Source organism: Podarcis melisellensis, assembly GCF_964234715.1.
Source record: "Podarcis melisellensis genome assembly, chromosome: 10".
NCBI lineage: Eukaryota > Metazoa > Chordata > Lepidosauria > Squamata > Lacertidae > Podarcis > Podarcis melisellensis.
Genome location: NC_138542.1, coordinates 58,447,272 through 58,464,920, shown reverse-complemented (window position 1 = coordinate 58,464,920; position 17,649 = coordinate 58,447,272). Strand labels below are relative to the sequence as shown.

Sequence of the window (17,649 nt, the reverse complement as noted above, 5' to 3'; positions counted from 1 at the left end):
GCTTCTCTGCTACATCCCCCCCCCCCCAATAAAGATTGTGCTTAATAGCCTGAAATGCTGTCCGGGGAACTGTTGGAGCTGGCTAGGAAAGACTGTGAATATAACCAGCTAAATTTAACCTTGTAGCAGGAAGGATGTCCATTGATCTTTAAAACACTCCTGCAAAAAAAAAAAGTTACATGGGGGAAAAAATATGAGAGGGAGACATTGCACATACCTTTGTAAATCAAGAAAATCTTTAATAAAAATACATTGAAAAGAACACTCCTTCAGCACTTTCTTTTGGGTTAGGCAAGATATGGAGACCAAGGGTTACTATGGTTTCTCCACTCCCGCCCTCTCCATCTGACAGGCGTGCTATGTTTTTAGACACCTTATGACAGGCAGAAATTCAACAGGTGATACTTTTCTCACCACCACATCTCCACTTTGGATAAAGCTGAATGTGACATCCAACTGTGAAAGACATAGAAACCTCCCTTGGGGGAAAATGCGGTTCTCCTAAACTTCATTATTTTAGATTTGTTTTCCTCCCTTTGAGTAATACTTTGGAAAAGTCTTGAGCGTCACTTCACATTTTATTATTTATTTTGCAGCGTTTGGTTGAGGCGGCAGAAGATGCAGATCTGTATCACGAGTTCAATTCCTCATTGGATGTAAGTCGTGCATTTATTGCAAGTGTTTGTTCCAAATTCCTCCACACACAGAAACATAGATCTCGGAAGAAGGCTAGGCCTTGAACTGTCCCTGACATTTACTTCTGTATGCAGAGAAAATTTCTTCATATGGAGAAACATTCATTCACATGAGCGCCTCAGACAGGGGAGCTGGACCTATCACATTCCTAGACATGCTGAGAATTGCCTTGCCTCAACATCTGGAGGGCACCACGTTGGCTATCCTAGGAGTGCAGTTTTCTCCACTGGATGCCTGCTCCACTTGTTGTGAGCCTGCTAAAACTCTTTGGACTGGAATTCTAAACATCCTATTAATTTGTGGAAATCACTGGTGAAAGTGTTATGGCATTCAAAATGAGGTCTCAATTATAGCACAGGTGAAAAAGGTGTTACCAACCAGCCATATATTGGTGGTTTTCTAGTATTGCCCCTTGTGGGAGAAGGCACTGAGTGAGGCATTTTTAGCATTTCTTCAGAGCCCCAAGCAAGCATAGTTTGGGTGCCACTAGATGCCTTGCCACATTTGCCAGAAATCACTAGCTAGCCTTTTCTGCAAAGGCACACAAAAGTGAATGGCATTTCCACGCAGTGTGGACTGGTCTTAAATTGTCATGTGGAAGCCATGAATTTGATGGTCCTTCTCCATAAAGATGCAATTCTGTGCAAATCTACTTTTCATAGGTCCCATTTACTTTGGTAGGTCTTACTTTGCTGGGCTGGGCAAGGGTGACTTGTAAACATCCATATGCATACTATATAACATTCAGCGCCTCCTCCTCCCTTATTTACCCTTTTTTTTTTTTTGCCTGCATACAACTTCCACCCTGTAGTATGCAGCTAGTATTGGGTCCTGAAATATTTTTGCCCTAAGCTCCTGCACCAGATGTATACAAGGCACCGCTTTGGTATTAATACTTTAATGAAAATTGACAGGAGATTAGCCCAACTTTCAGTAGTACAGAGAGAAAACAGTTTTGATATCTCCCAGTTTAGCAAGACTCCACATCCTCATTCCTTCACCCAGTCAGCATTTCTCAGTAGAATATGTTAGCTGGCTAATGGACAGATTTTTGATGAGGAAGTGATGAGGAAACATTAAAGGGAAGGGGAACCTTTTCCTCCAGCCAAATAATAATCAATTAGAGAATAATTCTCGTAACGATTGCCAAATTGCATTAAGTTTCTCTTGATTTATCTCTCCTGTAGAACATGATTCATTGTTTAATGGGCAGATCTAAAAGATATTCAACCCAGTCTTCCAATTATAGGCATAGAATATGATTTCCAGAACTGTAAAATAATGTGCTTTGCTACAAGCAATGCTGTAAACAATCCAGAGTTCAGCAGAAACCTACTACCTCACAGGGATGCATCTCAAAATAAGGTGATTAAATCAGTGTTGTAGCTTAATTAATTCTGCAAATCTTTTCCACAGGAGCTTAAGTAACAGAGCATTTTCAAATCGCATAGGCCAGAGTTGCTTGTGAACATTTCTGGCATTTATCATTATTCATATTTTTCCTGTATTGAACAGATTTATACGATATCAACCCAAGGTCTCTCTGTGCTCAGTTGTCAAGACAGCAGATTTATGTTTGTTTATTTTTCTTAAAAAAAGAGGGGCATTAAGCAGGCCTTTGAGTTTAGTTGGCTTGATGCAGACCTCACTCCCTAATTTAGCATTTAAGTCAATGCAATACAAATAGAGGATTCAGTTAGCTATCAAAGACTATCAAGGTGTATGTGGACTATATGGAGAGTCTAGGCAGGAAGCCAGAGCAGAGGTCACTTTTAAGAGGGCATACAAATGTATACAGTTCATCATTCATCCCAATTATCAATATCCTTGCTACTCAAACTTTGGCATCTAATGATCTCCCAGTATGCCACCTTGCATCTGCAGGCAGCCAGTTAGCAAAACTGCCAATTACTTAGACATTTTGTGTTGCCGAGGCAGTCTAGAGGATTGAAATTCAGCTGTATGTTTGACAAATTCATCAGTGTTAAACCCAGCAGAATATAAAGTGAGCCTGAGAATGTAGGTCAGTGGAAAATCCAGTGCCTGCATGGAATGTGCAGCACAGGCAGGAGATGTGCAGCTTATTCCTTTATCGTAAGTTCAAAGAAGGGGTAGGGTTTCTGTACCTTTAATGGTTTATATAGAAGGGGTTTATATTCGGCAGTCTAGCTTATCTCATCATTGAATGACAACAAAGCATAACAGCAAAAAAAATCCCAGAAGCGTACTTTTGAATCCATATGCAATATCCAGTCACTTCTGGGGAAAGACTGCTGAAGGTTGTATATGGGTCTTTGTTTAATATCAATGAAACCTTAATTTTTTAACAGTAGAAAGTTGTTCACATGGCCTTAGATGGGGGGGGGTAGGACTTTTTGTCAGCCTGAGGGCCACATTCCCTCTCTGGCCTAGTCTCTGGAGGCCACATGCCAATGTTGGGTGTGGCCACTCTAGATAAATGGCACATATGCATATACAGCATACACTGCATTCACAGTCTACATATACATACATACAGCATACTCAGTACGACATGCACACTGACGTAACCAGAAGTAAAATCCAGAATCTTAATTGGAATTAGGAATCTAGAATCTTAGAATTTGGTTGGGTTGGAATCCTTGGATTGGCTCGGGACTGTTGCAAGTTTGCCTCAGGTGAACAGGTGTTTTTCGCATTTATATTTTTTGCTTTTGCACCAGAAGATTGTGGATTAGTGTGATTTTGTTATGTAAAGCCTTGTGTAAAGGTAAAGGTAAAGGGAACCCTGACCATTAGGTCCAGTCATGACCGACTCTGGGGCTGCGCGCTCATCTCGCTCTATAGGCCGAGGGAGCCGGCGTTTGTCCGCAGACAGCTTCCAGGTCATGTGGCCAGCATGACTAAGCCACTTCTGGTGAACCAGAGCAGCACACGGAAACGCCATTTACCTTCCTGCCAGAGCGGTCCCTATTTATCTACTTGCACATGACATGCTTTCGAACTGCTAGGTTGGCAGGAGCAGGGACCGAGAAACGGGAGCTCAGCCCGTCACGGGGATTTGAACCGCCGACCTTCTGATCAGCAAGCCCTAGACTCTGTGGTTTAACCCACAGTGCCACCCACGTCCCTCTAAAGCCTTGTGTAGGGCTTTGTTAAGGTATAAATGAATGTGTGTCTGGGGTGACTGAGGTCGTGCCAACATGAAATTTAGGTGCTGAAATATAATATATTGTATCTCTATTTTTTCTTCTTCATCCCCAGATTAATTATTACAATGCCGTTCTCATTAACGAAAAGGATGATAAAGATAATTATGTGGAGCTTGGTGATGAATTCATTCTGGAACCAAATGAGCACTTCAATAACCTGCTGGTGAACACAACATTAAGTGACATACAGCTTCCAACTAATGTTTACAACAAAGGTAGAGTATTTCTGTGTTTATTCTATTGGTAAGGCAGCAATAGAGCCAGAGATAAAGTATCAAAATTTAGCTGGCAACTCTAGGAAGAGAAGAAAAGATTGACCATAGACTTGTGTGTCATGTATGTTTTATGGGAGGAAAATCTAAATCCTTGTGACCCACATATGTGGGTGAGTAATAAAATAACCGGCTGGGTGACTGGATTCAAAAACGGAAGGAAGGAAGGCAGGCAGGAGGGCTGACATTCAACTGACTCTTCCCCTTCCCTGAGCAAAAACTGCTTGAAGGGGTGATTTGGATTATGTAAATGATACAGGAAGGGAATTGTTAAGCATCCCCAATCATTGTGTTGTTTTACTGTTTAAGTTATTTAGCATGAACACATATACACCTGACCTTGGCAAAAAAACAAAAATAAAATTGATTGAGAATGGGGAGATCAATTATAGTTATCTCAGAGTAACCTGCAATTTGTCCCTAGTTAGCTGGGTTTCATCAGTACCATAACTTTGGTTAGATTTTGTCCGGAAGCTGGGCAAGGAAAGACCTACAGCTAAACCCAAGGAAAACAGGTGCCACTCATTGAAAATACTGGAACAGTTTGTTTAATGTTAGATGTACAGTGGTACCTTGGGTTAAGTACTTAATTCATTCCGGAGGTCCGTTCTTAACCTGAAACTGTTCTTAACCTGAAGCACCACTTTAGCTAATGGGGCCTCCTGCTGCCGCCGCACCGCCAGAGCACGATTTCTGTTCTCATCCTGAAGTGGAGTCTGTAACCTGAAGCATATGTAACCTGAAGCGTATGTAACCCGAGGTACCACTGTACTTAGAATAAGGCATCTTGATACATTGATATTTGTTAGGCTTCTAGTCCTCATGAAAGAAGAGGGGAGTTTGGCTAGATATTGTTGGCGGAGGACGCTGGTGCATCTGTATCCTCTATAGGTTTGTTTGTTTTTATTCCTTCTCATTCTTTCTTTCCCTTTCTTACTATTGTTTCCTTATTCCCTCTTTTTGTCACAGACCCTGATATTTTGAATGGGGTTTATATGTCTGAAGCACTGAATGCTGTTTTTGTGGAAAATTTTGAAAGAGATCCAACTCTCACTTGGCAATACTTTGGCAGCTCTACAGGATTCTTCAGACTCTATCCAGGTAAAAATCTTCATGCCTATCTGGCATTTTCTTAGAAAGGTTTCAGGCTTAACTGCATATGGATTGAATGAAACTTTACCCCCATGAAAATAAAAGATGTGAGCTCACAGCCCCAGATTTGGATTGCAACCACAGTAAGGAGCAAGGGCTAAAGCTTTCCTACACTCCACACCAGGTTCTGATCTTGCTGGAAGGCTGTGTACTTGCAATAGGGATTTGGAGGGTGTTCAATTCAGTTTGCATTTAAAGGTGAACCTACCTAGTTCACATTTTCCGAAACAATACATGAACCCTTCCATTACAGCCAAGTAATATGTACAAAAATGTATGTTGTCCATACATTCATGTTGTCCATGGGAGAAAACTATAAACTAGTCAAAATAAATGGGACAAAATAAATTGTCTTGTTTGTGCCCATTCCCTGCAGTTCAGGCAGGGTGAGTACACAGTAATAATGATGAATTTAATTAAATTAGGAGCCTGCCCATGACTGATGACCCTCTGTCTCATACATTTATGTCAATGAGGCTTATTCCAAAGTAAATATGCACAGGATTTAAGCCTCAGTACAGTATTGGTTTGCTTTGCAGTTATGATTTCTGCACAATTGATAAGAGAGTTCAAGGTTTTTGGATTGTGTTTTGCTTCACTCTGTAGAGAAATCCCAGAATAAGCAACTGTTATAATATTGTAATGCTGGGAAAGGGCCTAGTTAAGGTTTTGATGCTTACGTAATATGGCTGCTTGTATTCCTGTGTGTGCCAGATCCACAGCAAAATTGTTTTGATGTCTCTACAGGAATAAAATGGACACCAGATGAAAATGGGGTTCTCTCCTTCGACTGCCGAAATCGAGGCTGGTGAGAGATTTTGAAAAGATTTCATACTCCTGTGTTTGATTTGGAGGGACCCAAAGTTTATTCTTCCTTCCAACTTTTGCTTCCCTCTGAGATTTGTTCTAGATACTATCAGTGACACTTTCTCTATTCAGTTTTAACTTCTCCTTCTGGTCACTGTCTCCAAAGGGAGTGCTAAAATTGCTCCCTAACAGTCAAGGCAAGTGTTTATGTGTACACATATGAAGATTTGCCTCTCCCTATATCATCTACCTGTGACTATTCCGCCATTGAATGGGGTACATTATGTGGTGATTACATAGAGCAAGGCTTTTCAGTAGTGGCACCCTCCCTGTGGAACACCCTTTCTTTAGAAGTGTGGTTGGCACAGTGATAGAAACTGAGATATGAAAGCTAGGAGCTAAATGGCACCTTAAACCTAGGTTATGGGTGCAACAATGGAATGTCTAGGCACGCTTTTTTATAACAAGAATACAAAGCTGAATAAATGAACTGCAGCTAAAATAGTATGTTCATTTTTCACATGGTCTCGTCCTTCCCCTGCCCATTCTTAATATTCTTCCATTTTTAGGGTAGTTTTTAATGACTGATGTTTTAATGTATTTTTAACCTTCTGTTGGAAGCCACCCAGGGTGGCTGGGGAAACCTAGCCAGATGGGTGGAGTAGAAATAATATATTATTATTATTATTATTATTATTATTATTATTATTATTATTATTGGGTCTCTTCTCCAGTCTTCAGAGAGTGGCTGCAAATGGGGAGGCAGAAAAGGGTCCTCCTTTCCTTCCACTTTACAGTTTTAATCTAAACACCCGGTTGCATTGTCACTTTCACCATTTTGGCACCAAGTTAAGATCAGCCTGTTTGCTCAGGCATTTTTGTGGTTTAGGTGTGAAGTTGATCCTGCTCTGGGTTTTTCACTGCTCCTTTTTTATTGGAAGGGGCCTTATGGTTTTATTATAGTGCATTATGTGATTTTATGTGTTGTATTCCACACGGATATTGTTATGTACTGAGTTGAATAGGATCCAAAATGCAGCAGTCTGATTGGTCCTAGAACAATAGGATTCAGAATGGAGCATTCTGATTGGTCCTAGGACAATGCGGCAGTATGATTAGTCCGCAGGAGCCATCCAATCCAGCTCCAGATGGAAGCGAATCCACAACCTGATTGGCCTACAGGAGAATTCCAAAATTAGTCAATCACGTGTAGCCCATTGGGTAAATAATGTGTATAAAGCAGATTCTTTGGGGAAACTTTCATTCCTCCTCAGCACTATGAGCTGAATAAAGAGCATGAAATCCACTCTCATCAGCACTAGCGAGCACAGCCATGCTGACAAAGGGTGATGGAAGTTAGTCCAAAATATCCAGAGAGTGCCAGACTGGGGAATGAGAGGTTAAGCAGATGCTACTGGAAAGCTCACAAGCAGAGCTTGAAAGCAATAGCTGTTGCTTCCTAGTAACTGGCATACTGTCTGTGTAATGAGTGGCTGCTGTTAGACCTACCCTGCATAAATTTGCCTAATCCGCCTTTAAAAACAGCTAAACTGGTGGCTGTCACCCCTTCTTGTTGCAGCGATGTCCATAAATTAAAGATGTGGGTTGTGAAGAAATATGTTCTTTCATTTATTCTGAATTTAGCACAAGTTCTTATATTATGAGGGAGCGAGGAAAAGTTATGTCTGTCACTTCCTCCACACCTTGCATAATCCTATCCTTCTTGGTCATTTCTCTAAATTAAGAAGCCCCAAATGCTTTAATCTGTTCTTTTAAAATTGTTCTTGGGTTTGTTAGAATCTATGCACCACCTTTCCTAAGGCAGGGTGTTATTATTGTTGTTGTTTGGTTGTTGTTACTTGCCCTTCAGCCGGTACCAGGATGACTACAACAATCGAACAGCTCAGTATTAAAAACAGTTAAAACAAATTACAGTGACAGAATTACAGGTATGATGGGTCCTGAAGACACACGCTGCAGGTGTCAAAGGGCCATGTATTCAGAGGATGCATCCTTAGATCACCACGCTAAATAGGAAAGGAATCAATACATTCTTCTGATTCTACCATACATTCAGATCACTTCTTCTGGCTTGGATCATGTGTTCCCTGATATGGTCCAGGAACCTCCCACTAGTGCTACTCTTGCACACTTACTTGATATTTACTGCTTCCCTTTCTTGTTCCTCTCAAGGTACATCCAGGCTGCTACATCACCCAAAGATATTGTCATTGTGGTGGACATCAGTGGGAGCATGAAGGGTTTGCTCCTGTCTATTGCCAAACACACCATTGTCACAATTTTGGACACGCTGGGAGAGAATGACTTTGTTAATATTATTGCCGTGAGTACAAACTCCTTCCTCATTTGTAAACACCCTCTCCCTTGGAGGCAATGGAACTAGATTTTAGTTTGAGAAAGAGCTCTGGGTTGGCACTGGATGAGCAGATCAATCTATTTCTGGCCCATGTCCCTTTTGCTGCTGTTTGCCCGCGTTTGCCTGTTCCATCCTTCTTCTGCACTACTCTCCAGACTTTTAAGATGCACAAAACTTCACATTTAAATCCATATTTCTACGTGTATTTTCTCTCAAAATATATATTTATAAATCTCTTTTTTATTGAAACTGGCATTTCTAGATGCATTTTTTTTTGAACCAATATCTATTTCAGACTATTCAGAAAGGGTATAAGCCACTTGATAATTAAGACCGCAGTACTGCTCCCTACTTACTGGCAGTAAGTTTCATTGAATTCAGGAGGACTTGCTTCTGAGTAAACATGGTTAAAGGTAAAGGTAAAGGGACCCCTGACCATTAGGTCCAGTCGTGGCTGACTCTGGGGTTGTGGCGCTCATCTCGCTTTATTGGCTGAGGGAGCCGGCATACAGCTCCCTGTACAGGTCATGTGGCCAGCCTGACGAACCAGAGCAGCGCACAGAAACGCTGTTTACCTTCCCTATTTATCTACTTGCACTTTGACGTCCTTTTGAACTGCTAGGTTGGCAGGAGCAGGGACCGAGCAATGAGAGCTCACTCCGTCGCGGGGATTCGAACCGCCGACCTTCTGATCAGCAAGTCCTAGGCTCAGTGGTTTAACCCACAGCGCCACCCGCGTCCCATAAACATGGTTAGGGTTGCACATTATCCCAGGAGGTGTGGATCAGGTTAGTTCCTATAGGAATTCACAAAGATCAAAAGATCTAGCTTCCAGCCATTTCAATTTGTGTTCCAACCACCATTCACTGATTGGTTAGAAGAGCCTAGAGAAATTGTCCCATGACCTTTCTCTCTGTTAGACATGAAGCATGACCTGCTCAGTCCAACCTGTGGACCACTCCTGTCTCTGGTATGCTCTAGGGAAGGCCATACCTGGATACTTTCACTTTCTTACAAAAATATAATCACATGAAATTTTAAGATTGCCCTCATGCTTCATGAAAGGGACTTTCTTGATTGTTTTGCTTGCTCCCCCCCCCCGTTTTTTTGCAAAGAATGCTATGCCCAGATATGTCCCTAGTCTCAACAATTTTTTCCCAAGTCTTGCATTTGTTGCAGACAGAAATTGTTTAGAAGTATTTACTTAAAGTCATCTTTAGTCTCAGTTATCAGTACCAGAAACTGAAGGCAGCTGTTAAAAATAGTCCTTGCTGCGATCAGATTAAGACTTTGAACTGGCTCGGGCAGAGTATTTATTCTCAAGAGCAGTTTTCATAGGATTAAAAGACAACAGAACAATCACATTCTCCGCTGTCCAAAAATAACTGACTAAATGGCTAACTGGTCATTTGGGTGAGCTCAGGGGTGGAGAGAGAAAGACAGACCTGGAATGGGAGAGGAAAGGATACCCACAATTGTGTCTGAAGGCCAACCACACTCACCAGTTCATCTCTCTGCTCCCCGCTACCATGCCCCTGAGTAGTTTCTGGCCTCTCACTGTAATTTAGCCTGTAACTAAACCACCCACTGACAGGGCATCAGTCTTATTTAGAATGAGCTTTCAATTTCTTGGCTCTCATCCAGTCCATTAGCAAGGGAAGACAACATGTATACACCCCCCCCCCCAAATTGTACCCCTTTGAAAGCGAATTTCTCTAATATAATGCATCTTCTTTGTTATTTTTCCACAAATGTATGCATACTTTCTCCTCACATGAATGTTTTGTCCCCATTATATGGTTTGAAACCTGCATCACAAAATTTGGAGAAATGTGAATTTGGAAGGATAACTGTTTCAGTTCACATATTATTTCAGAAAATACAAACCAGGCAGCTTTGTATTAAAATGTGAGCCAAAGTCAATTTCTCCCTATCCCCAACCAGGGCTGACTGTCTCTCCTTTTAGCTGCAGCAGTAAACACCACCACCTAGGGTTACTGCAGGACAGCTGAGGTATCTAGGGTGTCAAAGGCTGCAAACATAATCCCGATTTGCAGACTTTGTCAGGGAGTTAACACTGCCACTTGATCAGGTGCTCTGGCAAAATGCACCCACTCTGTGTACAGGAAAAAGCAAAGTGCCATGTCTTTAGAATGTAGCTGAAAGCCTGTGGGTTTTTATACCAGCTGGAGCATGTATTTAAACCCTTTGGGTAGTCAACCTCAGATTGATGGTCACGGCTGATGCAATCCTTTGCCTACTTTTATTTTATTCTTTTTTGCTGAGGAAAAACACAAGAGAGGCTACAAATCTCTGTCCTTAAGTAAGCTACTTTGCAGAAATATCCTTATTTGTTACATAAGTAGCTTGCTTTGAGACAAAGCTATCTGCAGCAAATCGTCCCTGTGTCCACCCTGGGAAACTGACATGCCCTCTCTTCAGTTTAGACTTGTGTGTGGTTATTGCAATATTGTGTTTGCCCTGTTCATAATATCTAATTTTCATTGTAAGCTGTTATTAATGAAGGGTGAGGTATGTAAATTTTATTACTAAATACTGCCTAGAACACATATGCTGACTATCATCTACTGCATATCTATATATCTCTATACTGTATCAGGCATAGGCAAACTCCGCCCTCCAGATGTTTTGGGACTACAACTCCCATCATCCCTAGCTAACAGGACCAGTTGTCAGGGATGATGGGAATTGTAGTCTCAAAACATCTGGAGAACCGAGTTTGCCTATGCCTGCTCTATATCTATCTATGTTCTATGTTGCTTTTCATAGGAAACAAGATCCCAATGGGCCATAGTAAATTGCACATGAATTGGCAATTTGAGTCTCTCATTTGGCACTTTAAGGACTTAACACATGTTATTATGGCAGAAGCTTTTGTGATGAACTGAGTTCAAGTGCCATAATGGCTTGTGCCATAATTAAATGCCTTGGCCTTTAAAGCAGGTGTGGGAGTTGCTGTCTAATAAGCGGTGAACAAAGGGAGACACTAAAGAAAATCAAGAAAGAGGGCAGGAAATGTTGCCTGAATAATTCTGGCACCATATGGGCAGCATCTTATTTTTACAGTCTCCAGAGGGATAGCCATAGTACTCTGTTGTTGCAGCAAAACCAGCAGAGTTTTGTGTCACTTTAAAGCCGTGGTGCAGAACCTTTGGCCCTTCAGATGTTGCTGTACTACAACTCCCATCAGGCCTAGCAAGCATTGCCTGCTAAAGCTTTGCTGGGCTTGGCTCAGTCTTGTGAGGGTGGGGGATGGAGTAAGAGCAAACCAAGAACTTAAAAATTCAGGTAAAGACCTTACTTTATGGAATGCAACAGGATATTGGCAACCAAGGCTATCCACTTCTTGCTGGCATTTTAGTGAGGGAATGTCTAGTGTGAATCTATGCCTTGATTTGTTTCCAAAGAACATGGGGAGGTATTTTGTGGAATCTTGCATTTTAAAATGTATGCTTTCAAAAGCCGTGATGCTTGTTCTTTTTACATAACAATATTTCCTGAAACCTTTGTAACTCTCTAAGGAAGATTCCTTTTCTTCTAGTCACTCTACCACCCCCTCTTTTTGCCTTTACAGTACAATGATTATGTTCATTATGTTGAATCCTGTTTCAAGGGGATCCTGGTTCAAGCAGACAGAGATAACAGGGAGGTAAGTACTGGACTTCTAGGGCAGTGTTTCCCAAACTTTTTTGGGCAACGGCACACCTGTTTACTGAAAAAAAATCTCACGGCACACCACCATTAAAGCCCCGCCCCGTGACGTCAGCGCGCAGCGTCACGCCGGGAGGGACGCACGAAAGTGAAAGTTTTTTCCCTCCCCCTTGCCGGGGAACCTCCAAGCTTTGGGGGTGGGAGGAGGCAGCAGAGCGAGGGGCTGAGGGACGGCGGCAACTGAGGCGGCGGCGGCTGTTGTGGTGGTGGCGGCGATAGCGGGCGGAGGAGGGGGCGGCGGCGGGGCTTGAGGAGCCGTCGCCGGGAGTTGCTGCTGCTGTTGTTGCTGCTGCTGCCCGAACATGCCGGCCTCCTCCTCCTCCGCTGTCTCGCGCTCCTCCCTTTTGCACGCGCTGCCCCGCCGCTCGGCACCACCACCGCGGAGCCGCCCCCGGCTCGACACGGATCCTCGCCGCCGCCGCCTCTCACCGCCCGACTCGCCCGCCTCCCTCCCACGGCACACCAGCCAATGTCTGACGGCACAGTAGTGTGCCGCGGAACACCGGTTGGGAAACACTGTTCTAGGGACATATTTAGGCGCATTATTGAGTGTGAACTGGTGTGTGTGTGTGTGTGTGTGTGTGTAATAATTTTAAATTTTCTACTTTATAAACCACTTAGAAACTGTTTTAAGTATTAAGCAGTATATAAATTTAATAATAATAAATAATGATTGTGCATTATTCTTTATCTCAACCTGGTGGCAAAATCCAGATGTTTTGAACTGCAATAGGCATGGAAAAGAAATTCAATTCATTACACATTTAAAACTGAATTTATCAAATTTGCAGTGTCTGAAACAAGACGAGAATCAAAACATAGCTATCCTTCATAATTTGCACTGAATTTTGCTATGCAGTTCTCAAACCAAACAATGTTTACAAAAAAGCATATATGAGGGGAATATGTTGCTAAAAATGAACATATTGGTGAAAATAACACACACATATACACCATATACAGGTTAGGATTATATCTTTTGCAAATGTGTCTATTAGGAGAAATTAACACTAAAATGTTGAAGAATTTTCGTAAGTATTTTAAAGTATGGAATTCACAAATTGCTGCAGAAACACAGAGAACTGTATTTAAGATTGGAAAAATGAGAAACAGCAATAACCAAATTAGGCACATTTTTCCATCCCAAGACTACAGTTCCCATCAGCCCCATCTAGTATGGCCTATGATCAGGATGGTTGGGAGTTGTAGTCCAACAATATTTGGAGGGCACCAGGTTGAAGAAGACTAAACTGTCTAATGCTATGAAAATACCTTTCTTGCTTCTTTGCTTAGCACTTCAAGCAGCTGGTGGATGAGTTGCAAGCAAAAGGAGTTGGGACAGTGAATAAAGCCTTGACAGAATCTTTCAGAATCCTGAGGGAGGTAAGAAATGTTGTGGGGATAAAGGTCTTTCCTTCCTCTCTCTCTCTCTCTCTCTCTCCATGCTGCCTTCATTCCATGTCCTACAGCACTGTGGCAATTATGGCAGTGCACTAGAGGAGAAGGAAGTTCGCCAGATAACAGTGACAAAAACCCTCTGTGACAGCACCAAAAGCTGCTGATGGGCATGTTGGCTAAAATTACAGCAAGAGAATATGATGTCAACATATTTGGACAGTGTTATTTTAGGAACGTAGGCACACACACACACACATTTATTAAGTGTTTGACTCTAGACTGCAGTGAAATTGTGATGTTGTCATGACAAAGAAGGATAGTAAAATTGTAGACCTGGAAGGGACCCTGAGAATCTTCTAGTCCAGGGGTCAGCAAATTTTTCAGCAGGGGGCCGGTCCACTGTCCCTCAGACCTTGTGAGAGGCCGGACTATATGTTGTCATGATTATGACCAACATTTTTGGGAAAAACCCTTATTTGGACCAACCCCAACATTGCACAAATGTGATTTTTTTTTGGGGGGGGGTGTTCCCTCATACACCCACGCTGCTTCCTTTGCGTTTTACGCGTTGACAGTTATTATTTCTCTGGTAAGGTGGGGCGGGGGCTGGGGGGCTGAGGTAAGCGTGCCATTCCTGTCAGCCCTGGAGAGTGTGTGCGCATGCGTGGGTGAAGGGAAAAGCCGTTGGCCACACTAAGTCAGGCTGGCACTGTTCAAGCAAAAACATTATTTTCCCCACGTGAAGGAATATGAGGTGGAGGTGGCTATTTACCTTTCCATGGCTCACACCCTGTAGCTAACAAGCGGCCTCCTCAGCAGAGCACAGAACTGTTTTGGAATGCAGCCGCCCAGGCACTCCCCACTTCCTTTGGCGGGGAGCACCGCTGCCAAAGACACCAGCAGGCATTGGTCCCGAGGCGCCTCCAAGCCTCTGCCGCCACAACTACCCTTCCTGAAGTCAGTCACCCGCAGCTCCATGGTGGAAATCCGAACTATGGCTCCTTTTCCCTCTTCCCCACCCCAACCCCAGAAGAAAAGATTGCTGCATGTGCATGGCAGACGGAGAAGGGGCTTGTCTTGAGCAGCTGCCCGCCTCACTTATGACTCCCAAGCCTGGCTGAGTCACAAAAACCATCGTGCACACGCTATGCTGGCTGCCTGAATTCCTAGACCATCTGCGGGCCGGATCTAGAAGGCGATTGGGCCTGATCCGGCCCATGGGCCTTAGTTTGCCAACCCATGTTCTAGTCCAACCCCCTGCAATACAGGAATCTCAGCTAAAGCATCCATGACAGATGACCATCCAACCTCTACATAAAAAACCTCCAGTGAAGGGGAGTTCACACCTTCTGAGGAAGTCTGTTCCACTGTTGGGTTATAGCTGTGGTCTGTAGTATCAGAAAGTAAATCATGAGATTGTTAGCTCCCACGAGAACAGGTGACCCCAATCTGTTTCCTCGGCAATGATGCCATTGAGTTAGGTGTTGCATTTAATCAGAACTTTGTCCTTCATATTTCAGCATCATGCCAATTATTCAATGGTTTGAGAGTACAGAATGACTGATTGAGTCTGCTTTTCAAATGACAGAAGAGGTGGAAAGGGTTAGACTGGAGACATTTGAAGGAACGAGAATGAGATGCAATTGCTCTGCTTTGCACCAGAATAATAGGATTCATCCAAACCATCATATGTGTAACCCTACCAAGTGGTGCTTCAGCTAGAAATAGATATGCCATGATGATTAAATCTCATTAGTGCCAAGCAGCATAGTTGTACTACTGGGAAACTGTATCAGGGAATGGACAAAAAACAGTCCAGTGTTGATAATAATGGTGGCACTAGTGAGCTGAAAATCCACTAAAAGCCACAATTTATTCAAATTTAGGGTAGGTGAAATTTGGGGAGCTCCTATATTTCCATAGGCACAAAATAATTGTGTTTCACTTTAAACTAAACCCTCCACCACCACCCAATAGAAGCACAACTTTGAGAAAAGGCATATGGATTATGCACAGCACAAAAATTAGTAACAATGTGATACTCTGGACCAGAGTTTCATTCAAGCGAGAGTTTACCAATGCTGAGTCCCAGGATTTACTGTCCATGCCGGAGCAAATGCCTGCTTCATATGAAATAACTACAAAGTGTGCCTCAGGGCATGTGCAAAGTGTGTTCCTCTCACCACAAGAAGGTGTTGGTTTCTGCTTTCTTCTCTGTGCAGCGAAGTGCTTGTCACGAGACAGGTTGTTTACATTCCACAGAGTCTGTACTGGAGGTTTTCCCACGGGAATGGGAGACTGGATGTGACGTACACTGGTTTCCTGTTTTTCACTGTTCTTTGCAGTTTCAGTTTGTGATTCTCTCCGTGCCTTAGAGGAGAGATGACGCTTTCTCTGCTCCGGCAGAGGGAAAATGTTTTTCTGTAACTTACCAGCTTTGAACTGTAAATAAAGTAGTATAGAGCATGTTGGCTCATACTTCTCATCATTCCGCTGTGCACTGGACACTGCTTATCTCCAAAATTTGGTTCCGGGCCCAGAAAATGCAGTGTTTTGAGGATGGACTTCAGAAGTCGGGCTCCTGGCAAAGGAACAAAGGAGCAAGAAACGAAGTGCCGGCAAAGCATCGGAACAGCGGCAGAGAGACGGAACGCACGGTATCTGCTCTGCGCGTCAAGATGATTGATGAAGGTATGTGCTACTGCTCCGGGCAGCCTGCCAGCTTCTAATTAATGGCTTTAAGGCTGGACTTTGAACTTTTAAAGCCGTTTTCCACGGCACAAGCGTAGTGGCTTGGATGGCTGGGAAAGTGAAAGTAACTTTGAATTTGCCTTTGGAATGAGGTTTGAAGTAAGCAGAGCAGCACAGACACAGCTTGTATAAAGCAGTCTGATTTAAAGCAGCAGAGATGGCTAGCTGCACAAAGCTAGCTGATGCTTTTGGGATTCCTAAGCTCAATAAGAAAAATTACGCGGACTGGGTTTTGTATGCAGAGGCAATTCTGCGGAAAGAGGGTCTGTTTGAGGTGATTACAGACAACCCCCCAGCTCCAATTACAGATGCATGGGAAGCTAAGGATTCCAAAGCAAGGGGAACTCTTACGTTGATAGTATCCCCAGAAGAGCTCTGTCTATTGCGTGGTAAGACCTCAGCCAGAGAAATTTGGGACGCTCTGAAAGAGGCTCACTTGAGAACAGAAGCTGGATCCACTATGTTTTACTTTAACAAGCTGCATAATATGGCTCTTGCTGAAGGTGGAGATGTGCGTATACATCTGATGGAGATGCAGAATCTGAGACATGAGCTGCAACAGAGAGGACTCAACTTTCCAGAGGCTGTGTATTCCTTCATGATACTACAATCTTTGGGTTCAGGTTGGGAGTCTGTTGCGACTCAGATTGCTGTACAGCCAACTGCTCAGCTGACAGTGGACTATGTTACTGCCGTGATATTGAATGAAGCGGATCGCCGCGGTGCTAGCTGCATCAACAAGGGGGAGACTTCACAGTCGTCATCCCGCAGTGCAGTGGAACCACCAGATGGCGCCAAAGCTTTGAAGGCAGTGAAATGCTACTCGTGTGGACGTCTAGGCCATATGAAGAGGGAATGCAAATATCCCAGGGCCAAGACAGAGCAGCGCAGCGAAAGCTCATCGCGTGGAAAAGGCCAGAGCAAAGGCAAAGGTCCGGTGTCCAGGACAACGCAGCACAAGGCAATGGTCTCACGCTACGCTCCAAAGGTTGCAGAGGTTGCAGAGGTCCAGAAGACGTCTAGATCTTTCTTCGTTGTTGATTCAGCGGCGACGCATCACATGTGCAACGATAAGCGACTGTTCGTGTCTTTTACACCGCAGGAAGGTGCGATTCACCAGGCGGATGACCACACTATCCCCAGTAAAGGCTACGGAACTGTTGTTCTTCACAGTTTGGACTTATCGATACAGGATGTTCTTTATGTGCCAGATGCCAAGCATAATCTGCTCAGCGTTGGACAGCTGATTGAGAAGAAGATTGACGTTTCCTTT

General features: G+C 43.3%; 1 protein-coding gene across 1 annotated transcript in view; it reads left to right on the top strand.

Annotated features, from left to right (window-relative positions):
* CACNA2D4 (calcium voltage-gated channel auxiliary subunit alpha2delta 4) overlaps positions 1-17,649 on the top strand; it is a 162,658-nt gene that overhangs the window by 16,467 nt on the left and 128,542 nt on the right. Inside the window, exons 4-10 of the mRNA XM_081926839.1 lie at positions 597-656; positions 3,940-4,102; positions 5,129-5,260; positions 6,059-6,119; positions 8,312-8,462; positions 12,091-12,165; positions 13,521-13,610. Of these exons, the coding sequence (XP_081782965.1) occupies positions 597-656; positions 3,940-4,102; positions 5,129-5,260; positions 6,059-6,119; positions 8,312-8,462; positions 12,091-12,165; positions 13,521-13,610 (732 nt within the window). The remainder of the gene's footprint in view (positions 1-596; positions 657-3,939; positions 4,103-5,128; positions 5,261-6,058; positions 6,120-8,311; positions 8,463-12,090; positions 12,166-13,520; positions 13,611-17,649) is intronic.